The following is a 25,017-nucleotide window of genomic DNA, read 5'->3' as shown; positions in this document are numbered from 1 at the left end:
GTTCCTTTCATCATATGATCGTTACACAATTTAACACACATATTAAAGTCATTCGATCAGACAATGGAGGGGAATATTTTAAGACTGAATTAATAGAGTTCATGAACTCTAAAGGCATCTTGCATCAAACTACATGTCCTTATTCACCACAACAAAATGGTGTGGCTGAAAGGAAAAATGGACATATATTAGAGGTGACTAGATCACTTTTGATAGATGGTAATATCCCATCTCATTTATGGGGTGAGGCTGTAAGCTCTGCCGTTTATTTAATTAATCGAACCCCTTCTAATGTGCTTAACTTTCAAAGGCCTTTTGATGTGTTGTCTGATCATTGTATCTTTCCTCCCATAGTTTATTTACCCCCTCATTTTTTGGATGTGTTATATATGTTCACTTACACCCACATCAACGTACAAAGCTTGAAGAACGAGCGATCAAATGTGTTTTTGTTGGGTACAAATCAATTAAAAAAGGTTATTGTGCTTACCATTCACCATCAAAGAAATTTTATATTTCTATGGACGTGACATTTAATGAGCATGAATTTTTTTTATGTTGATTCTCCACTTCAGGGAGGCAATGAAAGTGAAGTGCATATCATGATATTAGTATATTTGATTATATATCATCGTGTGAGGATCATTCTGCAGCAAGTGAGCCAATCCTAAATATGGACACTTCTTTTTTGGATAATACAGTGTCTTCTGATCATAACCAATTGGCTCAATCTTCTCCACAGGTTCAGCTTGGCTCTTCAGAGGTACCTTCTGATCCTATCTCTGATAATACTAATTTAGATGAAATTGGTTCTTGTCTGCTTGAAACCACCAGCATACCAAACACTGAGTCTACTACTATTCAATATAATCTTCCACCTCGTTCTAACCGTGGTCAACCTCCAGCTAAATATGAACCAAACCTCCAAGCCAAAGTTAAATATCCCATTAGTAAATATGTGTCATCTCACAGGTTATCTCAATCATATGCATCATTTGTATCTCAATTATCTTCAATTTCTATTCCTAGTAATGTACATGAAGCTTTGGCAGATCCTAGATGGACCGAAGCAATGGTTGAGGAGATGGCGGCTTTAGAAAAAAAAAACACAGTTGGGATCTCTTGTCCTTACCAAAAGGGAAGAAAACTGTGGGCTGCAAATAGGTCTTTACAATTAAGCATAAAGCTGATGGAACTATTGAAAGGTATAAAGCACGACTTGTGGCTAAAGTTTACACTCAATCTTATGGTGCAGATTACCAAGAGACGTTCACACCGGTAGCCAAGCTCAATACTGTGAGAATACTTTTGTCGCTAGTTGCAAACCAAGATTGGCCTCTTCTACAATTTGATGTGAAAAATGATTTCCTACATGAAGAAATTTCAGAAGAAATTTATATGGATTATCCACCAGGCATGACATATTCAAATGGAATGAAGGTTTGCAAATTAAAGAAGGCTCTATATGGATTAAAACAATCCCCAAGAGCATGGTTTGGAAGGTTTACCAAGTCTATGAAGGCGTTTGGCTATAGAGCAAGTAACTCTGATCACACCTTATTTTTGAAGAGAAGAAAAGAAAAAATTACAGCTTTGATTATATCTGTAAATGACATGATTGTTACAGGAAATGACCAAGATGAGATCTCTAGTTTACAACAATACCTTGCATCTGAATTTGAGATGAAACAACTTGGAAATCTCAAATATTTTCTGGGTATTGAAGTAGCTAGATCAAAACATGATATTTTCCTATGCCAAAGAAAATATACCATTGAGTTACTATCTGAAACTGGGTTGCTTGGGAGTAAACCAGCTGATACACTAATTGAACAAAATCATAAACTCTTTCAATGCTCAAATTCAGCAAGCATAGACAAAGGGAGATACCAAAGACTGGTAGAAAAATTAATTTATTTGTTTCATACACGTCTAGATATCACCTATGCAGTGAATGTTGTTAGTCAATTTATGCATGACCCACGAAAGCTTCATATGGATGTTGTTGAGAGGATTTTGAGATATTTGAAGTTCGCTCCTAGTAAAGGAATTTTGTTCTCAAATAATGGAAACTTGAAGGTAGAAGGGTTCACTGATGCAGATTGGGCAGGTTCAAAAGATGATAGAAGATCTACCTCTGGATACTTTACTTTTGTAGGAGGAAATCTTGTAACATGGAGGAGTAAAAAAACAACCTATAGTAGTAAGATCTAGTGTTGAAGCACAATTTAGAGGCATGACACTAGGTGTATGTGAACTTTTGTGGATTAAAAATGTGCTATCAGATTTAGGATTTAAACTAAATGAAGCTATGAGTTTGTATAGTGACAATACTTCGGCTATTGCAATTACTCATAATCCTGTTCAACATGATAGAACAAAGCATGTGGAGATTGATAGACATTTCATCAAAGAGAAGATTGAAGCGGGAATAATTTCATTTTCTTTTGTAAGATTAGAGTTACAGTTGGCTGATGTTCTCACCAAAGGAGTGTCAAGAAGATTGTTTGACGAGTCTGTATTCAAGTTAGGAATGTGTGATATCCATGCACCAACTTGAGTGAGAGTGTTAAGATATGCCAAATATTCTATTAAAGGATATTAGGAAATCAAATATTATGTTAGTTATATTTTTGATATTATTATAATTTGTGCAGATTTGTGCACATGTCTTTCCTTTAATAGATGAAGAATTATAGGATTCTTATATGTATATATATGGTACTCTATTCCTTGAAATAATACATCAAAATTATCCTTTAAACTTTTTATTAATAAATAAATCATATTTGTTGGCTATAATCGACACGTGATGAGTGGAGGCAAATTTAGAAACCTTTTTGATAGCAATAGTTCCTATTTATTATTTTCAAAATATAACATCTTTCATACTTTGCATGTCTGAGATCATACACTTAGAAGCACAAAGGTTAAAAAGATAAAAAGGGAGAGATAAAAGAGAAAAAATTGACCAGAAAAAGAGGGCCACTAACTCCTCGTCAGATTGAAAATTGAAACTTGTTTGTTTCTCTCTTGGAATTTGACTGATGATTAGTTAAATAAACATTCATTAGAAATCGGTGCAAGTTGTGATCAATTATGTTCAATTTCTATTTTATAAGTAAAATAAGTTCATTTTATAAATTAGTCCTAGTTAATGTGGATTGAGACTAAAAAAGACTAAAAAAGTTTAAAGGACCAATAAAATTTTTTATTAAAATGATCTGGTATCTTCAAAATCTTATGAATCAGCATCCATGACTTTTCATTTTTAACATGAGAAAACTATTATAATAAACCACAACTAGAAAATAAAACATTTATAGTCTAACCACAAATCTAAAAACTTATAAATAACCTAAAAATTGAGAGAAGTATAGTCTAACGGGAAAATCTATTTTAAAAAAAAGTTATCCAATTGAGTAGATACTTTCTTCAGTCATTTTTATGGAAGAAACTCATTCAAACAAGTTCATGGAGCATTTGAGGTTTAACTCTTTACAGTTTCGTCATCTTTTCATTTTGATGCGGAAGAGTCTATCCAACCAACACAATGTTTAAGTGATCTTCTAGTACACGTAAAAGTTCAACAAATTTATCAGTAAAAGAATATAAAATCATAATGAATGCATATATTGTTATAAGCTAAATTTATAATTTCTCATAAGTAATTTATCCAAATTAAGTTTTATTTTTAATTTGCACAACTAATTTTATCCATATATATATATATATTTTTATTGTTTCTTAAATTAGATAATAAATTATACATTGATTGTATTTAAAAATTATTATAATTATAATATATTTGTTTAATTTGAAAACGTAATATAATTTTTTAAAATTTTCTACTCTATAAAATTTATTTTTTATAAATCAATAACTCCCGATTAATTATATCCTAAACTTTTGACCTGATAAAATCTAACCAAAAGCACATAGTTTCGTAGCTAATACAATAGGTTTTCATAGTTGTAATTTAGAAGTTTGTTTTGAAAAACATGGCATGGGAAAGAGCGAAAAGAAGTGTGAAAGGGAAAAGTGGATGGAGGGAGCGGCACTTTTTAATTCAAAATAAGAGGCAATAATTAGAGCAAGAAGCAAGCGCGGTTTTCATCATCAAATTTTGAAGGATGGAAAATGAAGGCTCCAATAGGTGTTCTTGCTCTGCACGCACTCTGGTGTCAATATTGGCTTCAATTGTTCTGCTATTCCAACCAGATTACTGCATTGCTAAGCAACAGCCACCATATCCTCCTTCATCACGCGGCCAAATTCGCAACATATCTTACCCATTTCGCCTCAAAGGTGACCCAAGCCAATGCGGCGACCCAAGGTATGAGTTAGATTGCGTTAATAACGTCACACTCTTAACCTTGTTCTCGGCGAAATACCATGTACGAGACATCGACTACAAGCAATACAAAGTCGTTGTCAGTGACCCGGGTCAGGAGGAAGAAGCTAATTGCTCCTTCATCCCTCGCAATTTCTTAACGGACAGTAATTTCAGGCCCACGGGCCTGGTTAGCCCAGATGATTTCGGATCGGAGCCGTTCACTTGGGATACCTGGTATACTCTCCGAATAGGGTACTTCAACTGCGTGAATCCACGGTATGTTAAGGTGGAGAGAGGTGAATGTGGGAGAGTTGGGCACGTGTACGCGGCATTGGAACCGTCTTTGTATGAGGTTGGTGTGAAGGACATCAAGGATCTGATGTTGGCTACAGTAGTTGACTGGTCACCGAAAGAGAATGTTAGCTACGACGAGATCCGTGGCGTGATAAGTGAGGGAATTCGGTTGTCGTGGTTGCCGGTGATTTGCGAGGATCGATGTGGAAGGGGAACGGAGTGTAAGGTTATCAACGGAGAAGTCCAGTGTGAGAAGCGTTACTGCCATTACGCCTACCACACCACCGATAAATGCGGTATCATCCAATTACTCTATCCTTTTATTTCCTTATTATTATTATTATTATTTTATTTTAATAGATATATTGTGTGCTTATACTATTCATTGAATACTATAGACAAATTATTAATTTATCATGGAGATTTTACACATTTGATGGACGCGTATTTCATTTTATTTAACTTTTGTATTTTTCTAATTGTAAGTTATAAATTTAAGAAAATACACTTAGAACAATTTCAAAATTATAATAAATATAACTTTTAAGAAAATTAATAAAAAGTTTTAAAATTAACAATCAGATTCTTTTTTCTCTAAAAAGGAATGGTTAAAATCCTGTTTTCTTTATTAATTCGATAAATTCATTTTTTTTAGTTCGATAGTGTTGGGTGATGTTAGTGGGTTGACGGGTGACTATGAACTTATGGTAATATAAATAGTTTACCCACAAAATAAAGAGCCATTTTTTGGTTTTTGTATGGATAGGCAAATTTGACTGTCTAATTATGAAAATAGGTAAAAATGGACGAAATTACGAAAATGGAGAAGTTGTGGGGAGCCAGAACGATTTTCAAAGAAGAAGTCGTACTCCCCTGCACGACTTCACACTGTTCACATGAACGTAGTGAAATCGTGCACCCCATCTAGGCCTGGTAATCGATTACATGGAGCTGTTATCGATTACAACGTCGTAAAATTGTGCCCTCCTGCACGACTTCAACTTTGTAGGAAAAAATGAGCCTAGTAATCGATTACAGACCCCTTGTAATCGATTACAAGCTGGTTTTTATGTAGTAACAATCCTGGTAATTGCTTACCAGTGTGTGTAATGGGCAAGAAGTCCCTAATAATCGATTACAAGGTAGTGGTAATCGATTACTAGAGTGTTGAATGTAGTGACAATCCCTGGTAATCGCTTACCAGTGTGCGTAATAGGTAAAAAGAACATGGTAATCAATTACAAGGTAGTGGTAATCGATTACCAGAGTGTTTGAGTCATTTTATTTGTGTTGTAGAGTATCATTAGAGGTTATATATAAGTTATATGTGTGTAAATATTTAACTTTTTTTATGACATTGTGATGTATCATTATGTTTCGGTAGAGTCATTTTTTATTGAATGAAATCACAATTGGAAAGCAGCAGACAAACTCAGAAATCAAATTTGAAGTATTTTATTGAATTGAAATACATTACAGAACGATAAAAACTAAAAATAAACACAATAATACTGGTAACTATCTAAGAGGAACGTCCACCATGTGGACCAAAATGACGACGCAGAACCTCATGCTCTAAATGATCAACTCGAGTGTCCATTGTATCGAAGCGGTCTCCCATGTTGAGCTCGAGCTGTTGAAGTCTTTCATTCACAATGTTGAAGTTGCCCCCCACAAATGTTCTGAGATCATTGATCCCCCTCATCAAGTCATCATATGAAGAAGTTTGGTGCTGAAGAATGGCCGGTGGTGGTGGTTGTTGTGCAGGAGGTGCTTCATTGTGGCGTTGAGGAGGAGGAGGAGGAGTTATGTGAACCCATATGTCGGTTTTTTGAAATCCAAATGATTCTAGTGATGTTTGCGATATCCTCGTTTGCCTGTTCCGTGGGCCAGAAATTTCATCATCCAATGGAATTTCAAAATGTTCCAAGATACGGGTGATCAAATATGCATATGGTAAAGGAGCATTTGGCTTCAAAGCCTTCTTCATCCTATATCGGATGAGATGGGTCCAGTTTATCTGCTTCCCTGTCATTATCGTCCACAATAAGATAACATCTTTCTCGGTAGCTTGGACAATGTTAGAAACACGTGGCAAAAAAGTACGAGTGATAATATAATGTAATATTGTAGCATCAACTGTCATGGATCCAGCTAGAATTCTACCATGTTGAGGTTTGTATGGCAAAATTATCATCTGTTTTGCCACGTGCAAACTGTATTCATCTGCCCATTGATCTAGTATTTTTCCTTCAAAATTCAATCCAACAGAGGGTAGGTTGGCTATGGAAGCCAATAGACTGGGTTTGATAATAATTTTAACATTCTTAACCTCAGTCTTAATAGTTCCATTATCAGAAATTTTCAGATTACTATAAAAAATTCGTACCAAATCAGGATAGTAAGATGTTTCATCAGACACAAAATCAATAAACCTCAAATTTGTCAGCATGTGGAAAAATTCCATATTTTACATCTCGAAATAATCTTTGTCAAGCCATTTTGGTTCAATGACCTCACAGTCACTGAAAAGTGTGAAATACCTTTCAGCCAGTGCAGGGTTTGAAAATTGATGAATTTGCTGTGATTCAGTCGGTGATGATGGTGGTGAGAGTGACGGCGAGGTTTCGATCGGTGAAGGTTGACGACGGTGACGTCCCGCAACTGTAGAAGATGAGCCCTTAACCCTTTGCCTCTTGGAAGAATCCGCCATTTCGAATTTCAATCGGTGGAAATTGGAGAGAATGGAGAGTAGAATGTGAAAATATTATTTAAAAGTGAAAAGAGTAGGAAAAGATGGGATTTTGGAGGTTTCTAAGGTGCTGCAATGGAGGTTTAGGGCGCTGCTGTGCGAAATGGGGTTTGGGTGTGCGTTATGAGAGAGAAAAAGTTGATTTTATAGGGTAGGGTTTCGCTCGTAATCGATTACAGGAAGGATGTAATCGATTACGGGGCCCCCTAGTAATCGGTTACAGGGTTATCGTAATCGATTACCAGGGCCTCTGGTAGTAGGATGACATAAAAGCTCTGGTAATCAATTACAGTGTCCTTGTAATCGATTACTAGGTGGTTTTTTGGCATAAAAATTTATTTGGTTGTATTATTTGAGAAGGAAATAATATCATTTGGATAGAAATATTAGTTTAACAATTTGCATTTATATTTATATACATTGTGAGCATATGAAATAATAATAAACATAACAAGTTATTATTACAATAATTGAAGTTGAAGTCGAGTATTAAGCATAACAAGTACTTATGACAGTCATCCAAGTAAAAGTGTTATAAGGACTTATAAATAGTATAAAGTAATGGAAAGGTTGTTAAACATTACAGATTACCATTGACGTAAAGGGTATATGAATCTTGTTCTTGTTTGTCCGTCTTCGTCCGTGTAAGTCCAATCTTTAAGATCCTCGTAGTGCTCAGATTGAGTTGGAGGACATATATCTATTGTTTGGACAAATAGTTCAATATACTGAGATGTGTTTGGACGTTTAACAGACCTATCAATAATTTGTGCTTTTTGCCAATGTCCAATCATCTGTGCAATATCATTATCACATTTTATGGAAGTTGTATCATGAATTAGATGGTTGTTACATACCTTGATTGGACGACGATAGTCGATATAGGTGGCAACTCTTCTGTCTCCACACTGCACAATTTCAGTTATTTGAGAATGGATTTCATTGAATGAGATATTGTGATTGATTGAGGTAGTGATTTTTGCATCTGATCGGAATTCTAGTCCGTAACCAAACTGACTTTCTATGATTCCAGCGCCTTTAAGTTGACCTCCGAAATCAATTGTTGCCGGTGAGTTTGGAATGTCATTTGTTGGTGGCGTAGATGAAGATGATGCATTTGTTGGAATCATAAGACCCATGATTTGGTCCGGAGATCTTATCCATGTAACATAAATTTCTATTACTACGTTAACAGGAAAGTGAGACTTACATGTTATCATTTGTGTGACATCTTCATCTGATCGCAGCTTAACGACTTCATAGGAGATTGATTGATCAACTTGAATTGTGGGTCGATGGAAGTACAACTTGTTGATGGCTGTGTTAATGGGTTTGTCAGATGCTATGCAAACTTTTTCCTTAAGGAGTTTGTGGGTGTAGTCGTATGGGATGCGAAACAATTTTGGATGGTCACATATAAACTCAAGCCCATCATTCCCCTTCCTAATTTCACCGTCTTGAAATAAGGCAACAAGGTATGAGTTATATATGTTTTCCGTGGACGTGGTGTTCATGCCATAAATATAATCAGTGTACATGTTATTTTTTTGAAAAGGGATGAAGTACGAAGAAATAAGAATGGGAATCAATGTATGGTATGAGGTTGTATGTTGTGAGTTTGTATTGGTATGGTGGTATTTATAGTGTGGAAATTTAAAGTGCTTTTGGAGAGAAAATATTGTTATGAAAAAAAAGTTTTATGAAAAAATATTCTTAGTTGAAAGTTAGACAATATTCTTATGAGAATAAATTTTTATGACACAATATTCTTAGTTGAAAGTTACACAATATTCTTATGAGAATAAATTTTTATTATTTGTTCAAAATACATGGTAGATGATAAAATACAATTTAAGTTAAGGTTTATCTATGTCCTCCAGTGCCATAAGTTGGTCTTCTTCTTTTGCGTTGCCCTTGTCTTTGTGGTTGCGGAGACTGCGTACCTTCGTCTTCTTTTTCAATGGAATGTTGTTCGTTTTGGAAATCCATTGTCGGGCGATAAACGTTTTGTGACGAAGAAGTGTGTTCATATGCAGACGATGGAGTCATTGTAGACGTTCCAAAATGATGCGAAGGACCCGCAGTAAATGTTGAAGGACCTGCACTGTGTGGTGTTGATGGTGAATAATAACCACAAGAGTGTCCACCTTGAGGATACTGAGTTGGATATGGATAGTGCAGGTGGTCAAAGGAAGACCTTTGTGGGACGTCGTACGGTGGTGATGAACGATATGCAGACGGTGCTTGAAAATGTTGTTGTTGATCCCAGTCATACTGTTGAAAAGAATATTGAGGTTAGTTTTGCAGGAAATAATAAACATTACATAAGAAAAAAATACGAATATAGTTTAACCTCTTCGTCCGATGAGTCATCTTCAATTGGAGCTAAATAACGGATTGTATGACTTATGTACCATTGCATATACTCAGAATCGTCACGCAAGTGACCATTTCTTTGGAATGAACACCGTTAAAGATACGATTTTGACAGTCATTCCATAAACCAATCCATTGTTTATGGTGTTCTTGCCAATCTCAGTCTGCTCGTCCTCTCATATCCTCTTTATGTATGTCGTCCAGATTTATCGATGGTTGTGGGACAGGTTGTCGAAATCCAAATTGTCACATAACACGGTCTGAGTAGTGGAATTCTACAACTGAGAAACATATAAGAGGCACAACTGCTCGAGAAGTGGGGGGCACTTGGATTGGAATCATCTGACGAATTTCATCACGTCGGTAGGGAGTCCATAGGAACTGAAATATTTAATAATTGGTTAGAAAATAATTTATGGTATATTTGGGTCGAAATATTGAAATGTAGAATACCTGTTTCGGTGTAAGGTCATCCAATTTCTGACAAAATTGTTGTAAAGTTGTGGTGTCATGAAAAATTGATTGTGTTGTTCGACACCATCTTTTCGCCAATGGAAAAACAACATCACCATAAAAGTCGTCCTGATTTACCTCATGTATTTGCGGAGCAATACATGTTATTCTTTCCCATGCCCAACACTATAACAATATCATGCAGCAGCTGATATTGTCTTGATCAACTCTTGTACCATGATCAAGGGCACAGTATAAACAGGAAAGAACTGCAAATGCCCAGCTATAGTTTGCCACCATCTACAAGTCAGCTAAAAGTGTTAGATACATCAAATGTACCATGCTTGAAAAGTATCTGGCATTAGTATTATGCCAATTAGCACCAACATGTACGCTCTAGCGTATTGTTCCACTACCTCATCGGGGGTGTCATGAGGTAACTGGCGAAATGTATTATTCAGTCAGGACAATTTTATTCTGTTGCCTCTGATAGTATTTTTCGGTGGAACATGTCCTAGTAGTTGCTGGCAAAATAATGTGAGAGGTCCACTGCTGATGCCAGTGACAGCATGACCTTCAATCGGAAGCCCTAGTTGCAATGCAACGTCTTCCAATGTTACTGTACTTTCCGCAAGAGGCAAGTGGAAAGTATGAGTCTCAATTCTCCACCTTCCCACTAAAGTAGTCAGTAGGAGGTGATTTATTTCCATATTTGAGACTTTCAAAATATGGTTAAATCCGACTGCTTGTAGTATGTTGATCACTCTTTCATCTAGTTCATCGACATTCTTCGCTATCCATAATGCATGTCTTCTCGGTCGAAGAACTCTTTCACTTCCTTCCCAAATTGCCTTAACAACGTGGTTGTCTTGAAGATGCAAAAGAGACATATCAACGGGAAGATGACGTGCAAAAGCCATATCGAATATTTTTTGCGTAACGGAAAAAGATGCAATTCAATCAGAGGAGAAGAATCCAATTCTTTCTCTGGGAAAAGAATGGTTCTACTGGTGTAAATGCAAAGGTTCCCTCGCAAATGAATTTATGGAACAAATTCTTTCACGTGATGGGTGCACTATTATTCACGGTCCATCAATAATGTAGGTGGGAATAATAAAAGTGGTGAAATGAAATGAATATTGCACGGACAACATAGAGGCATAAAGACATAAAAGCATGCCACATGAATAGGAAACCTACAAAGTACTACACACACCTAATTAATTATTTAAGTTGTACATAATTTATATACAACATTTTAGAATACATTAATTGATTTATTATAATAAAATACTTATAATAAATATAAAATAATTTAGAATTTTATTGCAATTTTTTATGATTAAAATCATATTTTTTTATATTTAAATGATTTAAATTAAATAAAAAATGGAAAAAGTGAAGTTGTGAGGTGGGTGCACGACTTTCATAGTTGAAGTCGTGCACCTCCCACAACTTCACTTTTTCCATTTTTTATTTAATTTAAATTATTTTAATATAATAAAAAAATGAATTTAATTATAAAAATTGTAAAAAATTATGTTTAGCATCAAAAAAATTAATTAGAAAATTATACAACATGTAAAACACACGTTCTTTATTTTTTGAAATTTAAAAAATATTTTTTGAAATTATTTATGATTTAATGCTAATTTTCACTCAAAAACTTGGTTTAGTTTTCAAAAAAAAATTGAAAAAATTGACCTCATAATTACAAAATTATTTTCAATATTATACAACTTGAAAAAGGTCAATTAATTATTTTTCCAATTTATTTTCACCTTTTAACGTTTTTTTTTTATTTTTAAATAAATTTTAACTTAATTAAAATAATTTAAATTAAATAAAAAATGGAAAAAGTGAAGTTGTGAGGGGGTGCACGTCTTCCATAGTTGAAGTCGTGCACCCCCACAACTTCACTTTTTTCTTTTTTTTATTTAATTTAAATGATTTTAATGAAGAAAAAAATGAATTTAATATGTTTTTAATAAAATGAATTTGTCAAAAATTATGTTTACCATCAAAATTATCATATATAAGTTGTACAACTTCTAAATCATTTTTATGAGTTTGTTTGCTAATATTAATGATTTATTTGGTTAAATGATATGAAAAAATATTAAATATATAACTTGTACACATCAACCAACATAACCTTCGTCAAATCAAATCATTTCCATTTTGTGTAGAAATGAAAGATCACTGTCCAAGATTTAATACGCATGCCTGCAACCATGCATGCAAACCTAAACATAGGTCATGGTTCCAAGAAAAACCAGTACTTGGCTACTTGCATGACTAATATATTTCATCTTCAAACCATTCCATCTTCACTACTTTGCCATTCCATCTTCACTACTTTGCCTTCCATCTTCAGTCCAATCCATCTTCACAGCATTACTCAACATATTTCATTCTATTTCTCCTTAAACACCATTACGTAATGGCATTGTGGAACTTCAGAGCATCTTCACCATCACAAAACATTGATGAAGAAGAACCTTTGATATTAGATAATGTTGATGATTTCAGCACAGATGATGAAATGAATAACTTACTTCGTGATGAACACGGTGATGACGATCAAATGAGACAGTCATCTCAGCATGTCGTTCCAGAAGTGCATGAGCATATGCAATTCCAATCACGTGAAAGAATTTGCTCCATAAATTCATGTGCGAGGGAACCTTTGCATTTCCACCAGCAAAACCATTCTTTTTCCAGAGAAAGAATTGCATTCTTCTCCTCTGATTGAATTGCATCTTTTTCCGTTACGCAAAAAATATTTGATATGGCTTTTGCACGCAATCTTCCCATTGATATGTCTCTTTTGCATCTTCAAGACAACCACGTTGTTAAGGCAATTTCGGAAAGAAGTGAAAGAGTTCTTCGATCGAGAAGACATGCATTATGGATAGCGAAGCATGTCGATGAACTAGAGGAAAGAGTGACCAACATACTACAAGCAGTCGGATTTAACCATATTTTGAAAGTCTTAAATATGGAAATAAATCATGTCCTAGTGACTGCTTTAGTGGAAAGGTGGAGAATCGAGACTCATACTTCCCACTTGCCTCTTAGGGAAAGTACAGTAACATTGGAAGACGTTGCATTGCAACTAGGGCTTCCGATTGAAGGTCATTCTGTCACTGGCATCAGCAGTGGACCTCTCACATTATTTTGCCAGCAACTACTAGGACATGTTCTACCGGAAAATACTATCAGAGGCAACAAAATAAAATTGTCCTGGATGAATAATACATTTTTCTAATTACCTCATGATGCCCCCGATGAGGTAGTGGAACAATACACTAGAGCATACATGTTGGTGCTAATTGGCATCATACTAATGCCAGATACTTTTGCAAGCATGGTACATTTGATGTATCTACCACTTTTAGCTGACTTGTAGATGGTGGCAAACTATAGCTGGGCATCTGTAGTTCTTTCCTGTTTATATCGTGCCCTTGATCATGGTACAGAGTTGATCAAGACAATACCGACTACTGGGCATGGGAAAGAATAACATGTATTGTTCTGCAAATACATGAGGTTAATCAGGACGACATTTATGGCGGTGTTGTTTTTCCACTGGCAAAAAGATGGTGGCGAACAACACAATCAATTTTTCCCGACACCACAACTTTATAACAATTTCGTTAGAAATTGGATGACTTACACCGAAACAGGTATTCTACATTTCAATATTTCGACCCAAATATACCATAAATTATTTTCTAACCAATTATTAAATATTTCAGTTCCTATGGACTCCCTACCGACGTGAAGAAATTCGTCACATGATTCCAGTCCAAGTGCCCCCCACTTCTCGAGCAGTTGTGCCTCTTATATGTTTCTCAGTTGTAGAATTCCACTACTCAGACCGTGTTCTGTGTCAATTTGGATTTCGACAACCTGTCTCACAACCATCGATAAATCTGGACGACATACATAAAGAGGATATGAGAGGACGAGCATACTGGGATTGGCAAGAACACCATAAACAATGGATTGGTTTGTGGAATGACCGTCAAAATCATATCTTTAACGATGTTCCATTCCACAGAAATGGTCACTTGCCTGACGATTCTGAGTATATGCAATGATACATAAGTCATACAATCCGTTATTTACCTTTAATTGTTGATGACTCATCGGACGAAGAGGTTAAACTATATTCGTATTTTTCCATTATGTAATGTTTATTATGTCCTGCAAAACTAACCTCAATATTCTTGTCAACATTATGACTTGGATCAACAACAACATTTTGAAGCATCGTCTGCATATCGTTCATCACCACCGTACGACGTCCCACAAAGGTCTTCCTTTGACCACCTGCACTATCCATATCCAACTCAGTATCCTCAAGGTGGACACTCTTATGGTTATTATTCACCATCAACACCACACAATGCAGGTTCGTCAACATTTACTGCGGGTCCTTCGCGTCATTTTGGAACGTCTACAATGACTCCATCGTTTGCATACGAACACGCTTTTTCGTCACAAAACGTTTATCGCTCGACAATGGATTTCCAAAACGAACAACATTCCATTGAAAGAGAAGACGAAGGTACACAGTCTCCGCAACCACAAAGACAAGGGCAACGCCAAAGAAGAAGACCAACATGTGGGACTGGAGGACATAGATAAACCTTAACGTAAATTGTATTTTATCATCTACCATGTATTTTGAACAAATAATAAAAATTTATTCTCATAAGAATATTGTGTAACTTTCAACTAAGAATATTGTGTCATAAAAATTTATTCTCATAAGAATATTGTCTAACTTTCAACTAAGAATATTTTTTCATAATTTTTTTTTTCATAACAATATTTTCTTTCCAAAAGCACTTTAAATTTCCACACTATAAATACCACCATACCAATACAAACTCACAACATACAACCTCATACCATACATTGATTCTCGTTCTTATTTCTTCGTACTTCATCCCTTTTCAAAGAAATAACATGTACACTGATGATGTTTATGGCATGAAAGCCACGTCCACGGAAAATATAAATGACTCATACCTTGCTGCCTTATTTCAAGATGGTGAAATTAGGAATGGGAATGATGGGGTTGAGTTTATATGTGACCATCCAAAATTGTTTCGCAACCCATATGACTGCACCCACAAACTCCTTAAGGAAAAAGTTTGCATAACATCTGACAAACCCACTAACACAGCCATCAACAAGTTGTACTTCCGTTGACCCACAATTCAAGTTGATCAATCAATCTCCTATGAAGTTGTTAAGCTGCGATCAGATGAAGATGTCACACAAATGATAACATGTAAGTCTCACTTTCCTTTTAACGCAGTAATAGAAATTTATGTTACATGGGTAAGATCTCCAGACCAAATCATGGGTCTTATGATTCCAACAAATGCATCATCTTCATCTGTGCCACCAACAAATGACATTCCAAACTCACCGACAATAATTTATTTCGGAGGTCATCTTAAAGGCACTGAAATCATAGAAAGTCGGTTTGGTTACGGGCTTGAATTCCGATTAGATGCAAAAGTTACCACCTCAATCAATCACAATATCTCATTTAATGAACTCCATTCTCAAATAAATGAAACTGTGCAGTGTGGAGACAGAAGACTTGTCACCTATATCGATTATCGTCGTCCAATCAAGGTACGTAACAACCATCTAATTCATCATACAACTTCCATAAAATGTGATAATGATATTGCACAGATGATTAGACGTTGGCAAAAAGCACAAACTATTGATAGGTCTATTAAACATCCAAACACATCTCAGTATATTGAACTATTCGTCCAAACAATAAATATACGTCCTCCAACTCAATCTGAGCACTACGAGGATCTTAAAGATTGGACTTACACGGACGAAGACGGACAAACAAGAACAAGATTCATATACCTTTTACGTCAGTGGTAATTTGTAATGTTTAACAACCTTTCCATTACTTTATACTATTTATAAGTGCTTATAACACTTCTACTTGGATGACTGTAATGAGTACTTGTTATGCTTAATACTCGACTTCAACTTCAATTATTGTAATAATAACTTGTTATGTTTATTATTATTTCATATGTTCATAATGTATATAAATTTAAATGCAAATTGTTAAACTAATATTTCTATCCAAATGATATTATTTCCTTCTCAAATAATACAGCCAAATAAATTTTTATGCAAAAAAATCCCTGGTAATCGATTACAGGGACACTGTAATCAATTACCAGAGCTTTTATGTCATCCTACTACCAGAGGCCCTGGTAATCGATTACGATAACCCTGTAATCGATTACTAGGGGGCCCCGTAATCGATTACAGCATTCTTGTAATTGATTATGAGCGAAACCCTATCCTATAAAATCAACTTTTTCTCTCTTATAACGCACACCCTAAACCTTCACCGATCTTCTACTGTTGCAGGACGTCGCCGCCGTCAACCTTCAGCGATCAAAATCTCACTGTCACTCTCACCACCATCATCACCGATTGAATCACAACAAATTCATCAGTTTTCAAACCCTACTATGGCTGAAAGGAATTTTACACTTTTCAATGACCGTGAGGTCATTGAACCAAAATGGGTTGACAGATTATTTCGAGATGCAAAATATGGAATTTTTCCACATGCTGACAAATCTAAGGTTGATTGATTTTGTGTCTGATGAAACATCTTACTATCCTGATTTGGTACGAATTTTTTATAGGAATCTGAAAATTTCTGATAATGGAACCATTAAGACTGAGGTTAAGAATGTTAAAATTATTATCAAACCGAGTCTATTGGCTTCCATAGCCAACCTACCCTCTGTTGGATTGAATTTTGAAGGAAAAGTACTAGATCAATGGGCAGATGAATATAGTTTGCATGTGGCAAAACAATTGATAATTTTGCCATACAAACCTCAACATGGTAGAATTCTAGTAGGATCCATGACAGTTGATGATAGAATATTACATTATATTATCACTCGTATTTTTTTGCTACGTGTTTCTAACATTGCCTAGGCTACTAAGGAAGATGTTATCTTATTGTGGATGATAATGACGGGGAAGCAGATAAACTGGACCCATCTCATCCGATATAGGATGAAGAAGGTTTTGAAGCCAAATGCTCCTTTACCATATGCATATTTGATCATTCGTATCTTGGAACATTTTGAAATTCCATTGGATGATGAAATTTCTGGCCCACAGAACAGGCAAACGAGGATATCATAAACATCACTAGAATCCTTTAGATTTCACAAAAATCATAACGACGCATGGGTTCACAGAACTCCTCCTCCTCCTCCTCAACGCCACAATGAAGCACCTCCTGCACAACAACCACCACCACCGGCCATTCTTCACCATCAAACTTCTTCATATGATGACTTGATGAGGGGGATCAATGATCTCAGAGCATTTATGGGGGACAACTTCAACACTGTGAATGAAAGACTTGAGCAGCTCGAGCTCAACATGGGAGACCGCTTCGATACATTGGACACTCGAGTTGATCATTTAGAGCATGAGATTCTGCATCGTCATTTTGGTCCACATGGTGGACCTTCCTCCTAGATAATTTCCAGTATTATCGTGTTTATTTTTAGTTTTTATCGTTATGTGATGTATTTTCAATTTAATAAAATACTTCAAATTTGATTTCTGAGTTTGTCTTCTGCTTTCCAATTGTAATTTCATTAAATAAAAAATGACTATACGGAAACATAACGATACATCACAATGTCATAAAAAAAAATAAATATTTAGACATATATAACCTCTAATGATACTCTACAACACAAACAAAATGACTCAAACACTCTGGCAATCGATTACCAAGGACTTTTTGCCTATTACGCACACTGGTAAGCGATTACCAAGGATTGTCACTGCATTCAACACTCTGGTAATCGATTACCACTACCTTGTAATCGATTACCAGGGACTTCTTGTCCATTACACACTGGTAAGCGATTACCAGTTACTACATAAAAACCCAGCCTGTAATCGATTACAAGGTGTCAACACCCAATTTCGTCCGGGTGACTAAATAATGAGACTTGGTTTTTATTGTTGTTCTATTTCATTTATTTTCTTTCATTTTTTTATTTATTTTATGTTATTTTGTTGTTCTTAATTTTATTTTACTATTTTGTTTAATTACAAAAAAAAAGAAAAAAAAAATGAAAAAGAAAAACAAAAAGAAAAAAAGGAAGGAAGGAAAAAAAGAAAAAAAGGGGGTGCACGTGAATAAAATAAGAGAAGTGTTGCATGTGATTTCCTTGGAAAATGCCCATAAGCAATTAATGCATGATTGATCAGTTAAGAATTTTTTTGAAATTTGGTTTTATTTGGTAATAATTCGAATCAACATTATGACAATCATTGCAAGAAATAATTAAAGTAATATATTGATTGTTGTATTCAATTTCTTCCTAAAGAGAAAAATATGATTTTTAATTTGATTCAATCAAGACCATTTATTTCCCTATTTTTCTAATTGACAATTAATTCGTCATTAAGGCAAGATCACAATAATATTACAAATGTGTGTATATAAATATGCAGCTTCTAAACAAGAAAAAAAGGAGGAGGATTGAATTTCAAGAAGAGAGCATAAGGGAACAGAAAAAAAAGAGAGAAAAAAATTCAATTTCAAAAAGAGAGGGAACAAAAAAAGAGAGGAAGAGAAAAATCCAATTTCGAAAAGAGGACGTAAGGAAACAAAAAGAAAAGGGCTTTGTGTTGCACTCATCCCTTTATATCACTCCTTTTCTTACTTATTGTTTTATTTTATTTATTGCTATTGTGTTTTGTTTCTGTTAGTCTTTATTATCATATTGTTTTATTTTTTTGTTGCATTCCCAATTTTTGAAAGAAACAATAAATGTTCAATAAAAAGTATTTTTTTAAAAAAAAATGGTTAAAATTAAAAAAAAATGGGTAAATTTAAAAATTATAAAAAGTGATATTTTTTAGTGTTTCTTTTAACACTTAATTATTTTTTTTATAAGCCGTAATTTATTTTCTACCTTTTAGACTTTCCTTAAAAAATACTTACGTTGTTTTAGAAAATAACCTGTAGTAAGAAAGAAGAAAAATATTGAACATTGGTTAGGGTGGTCAGAGAGTGAGAAAGAAGGGGAAAAACTTGGATTTTGTTGTAGAAGCACAAAAAGATCAAACCACCCAATAATTTAAAAGGTATGGGAAGCTAATCCTACTGAATGATAATTATTGAATTGGTTGTGTGATATTGTTTGTTGAGGAATTTTGTATGAATTTATAGACGGGGTTATGTATAAATGTAAGTTGAACATGGAGATGCATAATTATTATCTACATGCATTGGAATAAATATTTGTTGGCATGCGGTACCTTTTAATTAAGGTTTGTACTACTAATTAATTTGATGCTGAAAATTTTGGTAGTTTTCAATATTTTCTCTGCTGCTGCCTATTTTATTTGACGCTAAGATTCTGGTTGGGTTAGACTATCGTGTACCAATGTGTCTTGTTGAGGGAGATCAAACCTATTATAATTCATGTTGTGCTTATAATATTATATTGATATGTATTAAAAATATGGTTTTAAATCTGGTTTGATGTTGGGATGATTATGTAACCAAATCCACGTTGGCTTTGGAAGGAAATATGATGCAATGAATTAGAAAAGTAGTTTTGAATTATATTGATGAGATGAGATATACTTTTCATTCTTTTTGTGGGGCATAGCCAATGTGGCTTTCAAATTGTTTACGTGCTTCAACCATGGTGGTTTTAAAAGAAAACGATTGTCTAAGCGGTGCAGTTTTACAATCACTAGCAGTCGTGTTATTGTTCCTTTTGTTGTCTCTAATTGCTGTTTAGAATGAAAAAGGGTGTATAAATTGCTTGTTTTGCTGCTATTGCATTAGAAAATATTCCTGTGTTAGGTTGTTTTGATTGCTGTTATTGTACCAGAAATTTACTGTTTTAACATCAAAATGCCGAAAGAAATTATTTGTTGTTTGGATTAAAATTGCTGCAGGGAATGGTATGTTTTGATTAAAATATTGCAAAAATATTTTATTGTATTAATTAGTTAAATCTTCTTATGTGAGTTCAGGGCATATATATATATATATATATATATATATATATATATATATATATATATATATATATATATATTATAATTATTGTTATATATCAATATGCTAGGATATGTTTTCGTTTGAGATTTTGGGTATCTAATATAATAATATAAAATATATTATAAAGATATCGTAAACTTTTCTTTTGGAAGAATAAGTATAGTGTTGATAAAATAACGATAATATTAGAAAGAAGAATGAATTTGGGTGAAAAGAAAAGAAAAAGAAAATAGATAAAATAGAGTCTAAATAAGTATTTAATAAAGTAATTGAATTATAATTTAGCTTGTTGTTGGGTTTAATTATAATTTTAATCTATTATTAAAATGGGACTTATGTGAGATTGACAACAAAATATGGATGAGATTTTGTGATCTATTGTTTGAATGTCTTTTATTAAACTTAAGTGAGACTTTATATATTAATAAGTAAATGATAAAAAGGTGCATGTAAGAAGAAGCTACCGATAGTATTATTGGGTACAGGATACAGATGAAGGTCCTTCTTAATGATGTTGGGAATTTATAGTGATGATGTGTTTGGAGATGTGGTTGATAGGATAAATTGATACTATAATTGTGATAGAGTTGATAAGGATATTGATGATGGTAAGGGTGTAAAATTGATTTCTAAATAAGGATATCGTTGTAGACGACTAATTTGTTAGTAGGGTGTGCTTGTTTTCTATGTACAAATTGATTGTGCTATGGTAGTTTACCCATATTTGTTTCTGTTGTGGTTGTGTGTGTGTTTTGCAATGATCGTATGACCTTTGGATATACGGGAGCAGGGTGTACTATAAATTTTAGAAACAATGTAATGGTGTTTACTTTATTTCATTTTGATTTTATTTATTTCAGTATTATATAAGTGGATTTCCGCAATGATTTATGATTTAAAAAAAAAAATTAATTCTTTGTACTCGTAATTGGGTCATCATAAAAAAAAAAATTGGGATGTTACACTTATTCTTTTAAAATTAAACAAAATTTCATTGTAAAAGTTTAAGCACAGGTGCGACCATTCTGTCGGCTTTGCGCTGAAAACTTTTTCTTATTCTTTTAAAATTAAACAAAATTTCATTTCAAAAGTTTAAGCACAGGTGCGACCATTATGTCGGCCTTGCGTTGAAAACTTTTTCTTTTTCTTTTAAAAATCAACAAAATTTCATTTTAAAAGTTTAAGCAAAGGTGCGACCATTCTATCGGCCTTCGCTGAAAACTTTTTCTTCTTCTTTTTAAAATCAACAAAATTTCATTTTAAAGGTTTAAGCACAGGTGCGACCATTCTGTCGGCCTTGAGCTGAAAACTTTTTCTTCTTCTTTCAAAAATTAACAAAATTATTTCAAAGGGTTTTAAAGCACACGTGCGACCGTTCGCGTAGGCCTTGTGCTAAAAAACCTTTCCCCTTTTTTATATAAAAAGTACCAAAATATAAAAATCTTTAAAAACTAAAAATATCTTCCAACGAACAATCTTTCATCTAGAACTACTGATTTCTCATTTTAATGAGAATACGTAGGAGCAAGGTCAATCCTTGTCGGGCTCAAAAAAACAAAATATATTTTGTTTCTTTATAATGTCTTTTTTGGGATAGTTAAACATTTTGAAAACCACATCAAAGTCGCATATTTAATTAAAGGTACTGCCTTCGGGCAGGCGTTGTAGGGTGCTAATACCTTCCCTACACGTAACCGACTCCCGAACCCAATCTTTGGTTTTCGTAGACCGTGCTTTATCGGTTTATGGTTTTTCCGTAGTTTTCCAGAATAAACTATAGTGGCGACTCCAAACTCTTTTTCAAACTGTTTTCTTTTTGGATCGTCGTCCCGTCATGATTCCGGTTGCTACACAAGGGGTTTGTAATCGATTACCAGACCCATTTTTGCCTACAAAGCTGAAGTGGTGCAGGGGGCCACGATTTTACTACATTGTAATCGATTCCAGTTCCATGTAATCGGTTAGCAGGCCCAGAAGTCGTTTTTGGGGTGCACGACTTCACTACTGTTCATGTGAACAGTGTGAAGTCGTGCAGGGAGGGCACGACTTCTTCTTTGAAAGTCGTTCTAGCCCCCACGACTTCCCCATTTTCATAATTTCGTCCGTTTTTGCCTATTTCTGTAATTAGGCAGTCAAATTTGCCTATATCCGTACAAAAACTCCATAGTTCGTTAATTTTCAAAATTTCATATTAACAACTCTATCGTTTTCCCGTGTTTCAGAACCTTGGCACCATATTTTTGGCTATATTCGAGGTAAGTAATTATTTTCGTCTTTAGGGGGCTTTATAGATATAGTATATCTCTTCTTCAGTTTTGCTCATGTATAAACGAATTTTTTTTTCTGTTGTTTGTTTGATTCTTTTATAATGCTTGAATATGCCTAAATATTCAAGCTCTTCTTTGTAATCAGTAACAAGATTGGAATATACGAATACTTCATTTGTCTCTTTTCTCTCTTTTCCAAACTCTGCATCCTACAGTTCTTTTATTTATTTTTCTAAAGTGAAATACTCAGCTCTTTTGTTTTCTACTTTTGAATTTACACTATCTTTTATTCTTTTATTTATCTTCTACCTGTGCCACTTTCGGAACAATTTTTTATTTTTTATTTTTTATTTTGCAGCTTATCTTAGAGGCGTTATTTTTGGTAAGATTCTATTCTATTTCCTAGAAACTGAATTGACAGCATACAAGAATTTTCCTTAGTTTATGTTCTTGAGCGAAGTTATGAATCAAAGCGAAGCATGTTCCAATATCTTTGTAGGAATAGTTAGCAGAATAACATTCAGTACGAAACAATTGGACAACCCTGTTGGACTGTAATATTCTTATCGAGGAATATTCATAGGACGACAAATTATACCAATATTTTTGGCTGCCAGATATCTGTTTGGAGTTGTACTTATTCTTGTGCTATTGATCTATAAATAGCGACGAAAACATTCTTCAATATACGAAAATATTGAAAATTTCTTGCTAGATAGCCATCTAAATCCCATTAGGTACGAGTACAAAGAAATAAAAAAAATGATTGGAGGTTTCAGAGTGAAATTGGGTCAAGGAGGCTTTGGTGTTGTATATAAAGGAAAACTCCAAAGTGGGTTGGATGTAGCAGTAAAGATGTTGAGAAAATCTAATGATAATGGACAAGATTTCATGAATGAAGTTGCTACCATTGGAACAATACATCATGTAAATGTGGTGCGTCTTCTTGGATACTATGTACATGGAAAAAAGTGTGCTCTAGTTTATGAATTTATGTCAATTGGATCATTAGATAAATATATTTTCTCCAAAGAAGAAAATACTCGATTAAGTTATGAGAAAATGTATGAAATATCTCTTGGAATAGCTGGTGGGATTTCATATTTGCATCAAGGTTGTGATATTCAAATTTTGCATTTTGATATCAAGCCTCATAATATTCTTTTAGATGACAACTTTGTTCCAAAGGTTTCAGATTTTGGACTTGCAAAGCTACATGCAGCAAATGATGGTGTTATCAATATGACTGCAGCAAGAGGAACATTGGATTATATGGCTCCAGAGTTGTTTTACAAAAATATGGGTGGAGTATCTTATAAAGCTGATCTGTATAGTTTTGGAATGCTTCTAATGGAAATGGCAAGTAGGAGGAGGAACTCTAATCCTCATGCAGAACATTCAAGTCAAAGTTACTTTCCTTTTTGGATTTATGATCAATTTCATGAAGAGAAAAATATTGATATAGAAGATGCTTCAGAAGAGGAAAATATTCTGGCTAAAAGGATGTTCTTGGTAGCACTTTGGTGTATTCAGTTAAATCCAAGTGATCGGCCTGCAATGAAGAAGGTAACAGAGATGCTTGAAGGGATGGTTGAAGGTCTTGAATTGCCACCAAGGTCTTCATTTTATAAAAATGAAACATACAGACATGAAAATATTAGCTCTAGACATGATGATATTAGCTCTAACTTTTCTGATGGGACTAATGAATAAATGTGAATGGTTGGTCCTAGATAAATTGATTTGGTCTTAATTGTTCGCTAATCTAGATGATTATGGCTTTTAAAAACTTTCATGAAGTAAGAAAGTGACATTAGTGCAATTTCTCAGAGGCATCATTTTTTTTCTCTGCCCTTTATTTTGTTGTCACTTTTCTCTTCAGTTGTAAATTGACATATGATTCATTTTGAAGGTACAAATATATTTCAACTTAATTTTTAATAGCTATCCTATTTTAAAAAATATATTTGATGTTGGAAATTGATGACCAATTTCATTGGATTTGAAATTGCAGTGATGCCAACAAAATAAAAAGTGTGCAACGACCATTTTTAAAGGTGATTGAAACCAGACCCAGGAAAACAAATCGAATAGTTTACTTAGTCAACAAATGCAACAATGTCATATCAAATAACATTTACATATTGTGTTGCATTCAAGTCCAATACTAACTCTAATGGAACCAATCACAATTAATCGATTTGAAAAATTTTCCTGTTTCGTGCACAACATGTAATTGTGACTGGAACATTGATATTTAGAAAAGTAATACCACTCCCGCAAATGAAAGCTACCCATGGAAAGTGCCATCTTAAGAATCATGACAAAGAATGCCACCTTGGCAATCCATTATGAGATCCCAAGCGGCACCACTTTCTCAATCAAGTTTGAATACTCAAGGAAT

At 34.1% G+C, this 25,017-nt stretch overlaps 1 protein-coding gene and 1 pseudogene across 1 annotated transcript; both read left to right on the top strand.

The window, feature by feature from the left end:
- The first annotated feature begins 3,996 nt into the window (after positions 1–3,996).
- On the top strand, positions 3,997–22,771 carry LOC106763551. Its single transcript, XM_014647724.2, has 2 exons — positions 3,997–4,926; positions 22,569–22,771. The coding sequence occupies exons 1-2, from the start codon at positions 4,134–4,136 to the stop codon at positions 22,607–22,609; spliced, it is 834 nt and encodes a 277-aa protein (XP_014503210.1). The 5' UTR covers positions 3,997–4,133; the 3' UTR covers positions 22,610–22,771.
- A 304-nt stretch (positions 22,772–23,075) lies between these two features.
- Positions 23,076–24,326, top strand: LOC106763550 (annotated as a pseudogene).
- Positions 24,327–25,017: the final 691 nt, after the last annotated feature.

The sequence above is a fragment of the Vigna radiata genome, chromosome 6 (assembly GCF_000741045.1).
Source record: "Vigna radiata var. radiata cultivar VC1973A chromosome 6, Vradiata_ver6, whole genome shotgun sequence".
NCBI lineage: Eukaryota > Viridiplantae > Streptophyta > Magnoliopsida > Fabales > Fabaceae > Vigna > Vigna radiata.
This window is presented reverse-complemented; position numbering and strand designations above follow the sequence as displayed.

Excerpts from the sequence above, each read along its gene's own strand:
- LOC106763551 (XM_014647724.2), top strand. The coding sequence starts at position 4,134 with ATGGAAAATGAAGGCTCCAATAGGTGTTCTTGCTCTGCACGCACTCTG. Across the intron at positions 4,927-22,568 it reads CCACACCACCGATAAATGCG|AACCTTGGCACCATATTTTT; the intron begins GTATCATCCAAT and ends CCCGTGTTTCAG.